Source organism: Egretta garzetta, unplaced genomic scaffold (assembly GCF_000687185.1).
Source record: "Egretta garzetta isolate BGI_Z169 unplaced genomic scaffold, ASM68718v1 scaffold564, whole genome shotgun sequence".
NCBI lineage: Eukaryota > Metazoa > Chordata > Aves > Pelecaniformes > Ardeidae > Egretta > Egretta garzetta.
The window spans coordinates 167,748-169,029 of NW_009259502.1; the positions used below are offsets into that span (position 1 = coordinate 167,748).

Consider the following 1,282-nt stretch of genomic DNA (forward strand, 5'->3'; position numbering starts at 1 on the left):
GGGCACCGCGGGGCCGTGGCACAGCGTCTCTCTCCTTCCAGGCTCCCCGGAGCACAGCAGCCCCGGCCAGCTGTACGGTAAGAGCCTGCCCAGGAGGGGTCGGTGGCCCTGTGGGGGCTGTGACCATCCCCAGTGTCACCAGTGTCACTCTGCAAGGCTCCGCTCAGTCAGGGGTGCTTTGGGTGCAGTGCGCCGGGGAGAGTGGAGCAGCGAGGCAGGGATGCCACAGGGCACCCCGGTACCCGGGGACAGTGACACTGGCCACAGCTGGGTGTCACCTCTGTGGGCTGAAGGTAGCGGGGACAGCGGGAGTGTCCCACTCCATCCCCAGCGCCGCCTCCTCCTGTCCCGGCAGCCACCGACAAAGTGGCCCTGCTGATCGGCAACATGCACTACCTGCACCACAAACAGCTGAAGGCGCCCATGGTGGACGTGCACGCCCTCAGCGCCCTCCTCCGCCAGCTCGACTTCAAGGTGGTCTCGCTGCTGGACCTGCGCAAGGCTGAGATGCAGATGGCCGTCAACGAGTTCCTCCTCCTCCTCGACAAGGGCGTCTACGGTGCGGCGGCACCCGCTGGGGCAAAAAAAAGGGGCAACCGGTGGCTTTGTGCTGGTGGGCTCTTGCGGGGGCGGCTGGGCAAGAAGCGGGCACCGGGGGGGTCAAGGGACGTCACCCACTTTCCTCCCCTCCCGGCAGGTTTGCTCTACTATGCCGGGCACGGCTATGAAAATTTTGGCAACAGCTTCATGGTGCCCATCGACGCACCCAGCTCCTACACCTCGGCACACTGCCTGTGCGTGCAGCGGGTGCTGCGGAGCATGCAGCAGCGCCGCACCGGCCTCAACATCTTCCTGCTCGACATGTGCCGCAAGAGGTGACCGGGCCCTGGCCACCAGCCCGGGGACAAGATGCCAGGAGGTCCCAGCACCAGCCCCTGGGTGCTGGTTCCCTGGGGGAGCGGTGCGGGGCATCCCTGGGGTCCCATCCAAACCTGTTGGCCTTGTTTGGATGCCCCAAAGCATCGCTGCCCTGGCTGTGCCAGCAAACGTCCCCATGGGTGGGCAGAGGGATGCAGGGCAGCCTCCGGGGTCTGGGGTGCCTCGTGGCGGGTTTTGGGGGGATGGCGTGTCCCAGCGCTGCCCAGCGGCACTTCTCTTGCAGGAATCTCAACGATGACGTCATCCCACAGGTCGGGGCGCTGCAGGTCACGGCCAACATCGTCTTCGGCTACGCCACGTGGGTCCCCTCCCCCCCACCCCCCAGCGGGGCTGAGTCTCCCTC

At 66.8% G+C, this 1,282-nt stretch overlaps 1 protein-coding gene across 1 annotated transcript in view; it reads left to right on the forward strand.

Annotated features, from left to right (window-relative positions):
- The window catches only part of MRPL54 (mitochondrial ribosomal protein L54), an 8,554-nt gene that overhangs the window by 5,185 nt on the left and 2,087 nt on the right, over window positions 1-1,282 (forward strand). Inside the window, exons 8-11 of the mRNA XM_035892995.1 lie at window positions 25-77; window positions 332-559; window positions 698-875; window positions 1,163-1,237. Of these exons, the coding sequence (XP_035748888.1) occupies window positions 25-77; window positions 332-559; window positions 698-875; window positions 1,163-1,237 (534 nt within the window). The remainder of the gene's footprint in view (window positions 1-24; window positions 78-331; window positions 560-697; window positions 876-1,162; window positions 1,238-1,282) is intronic.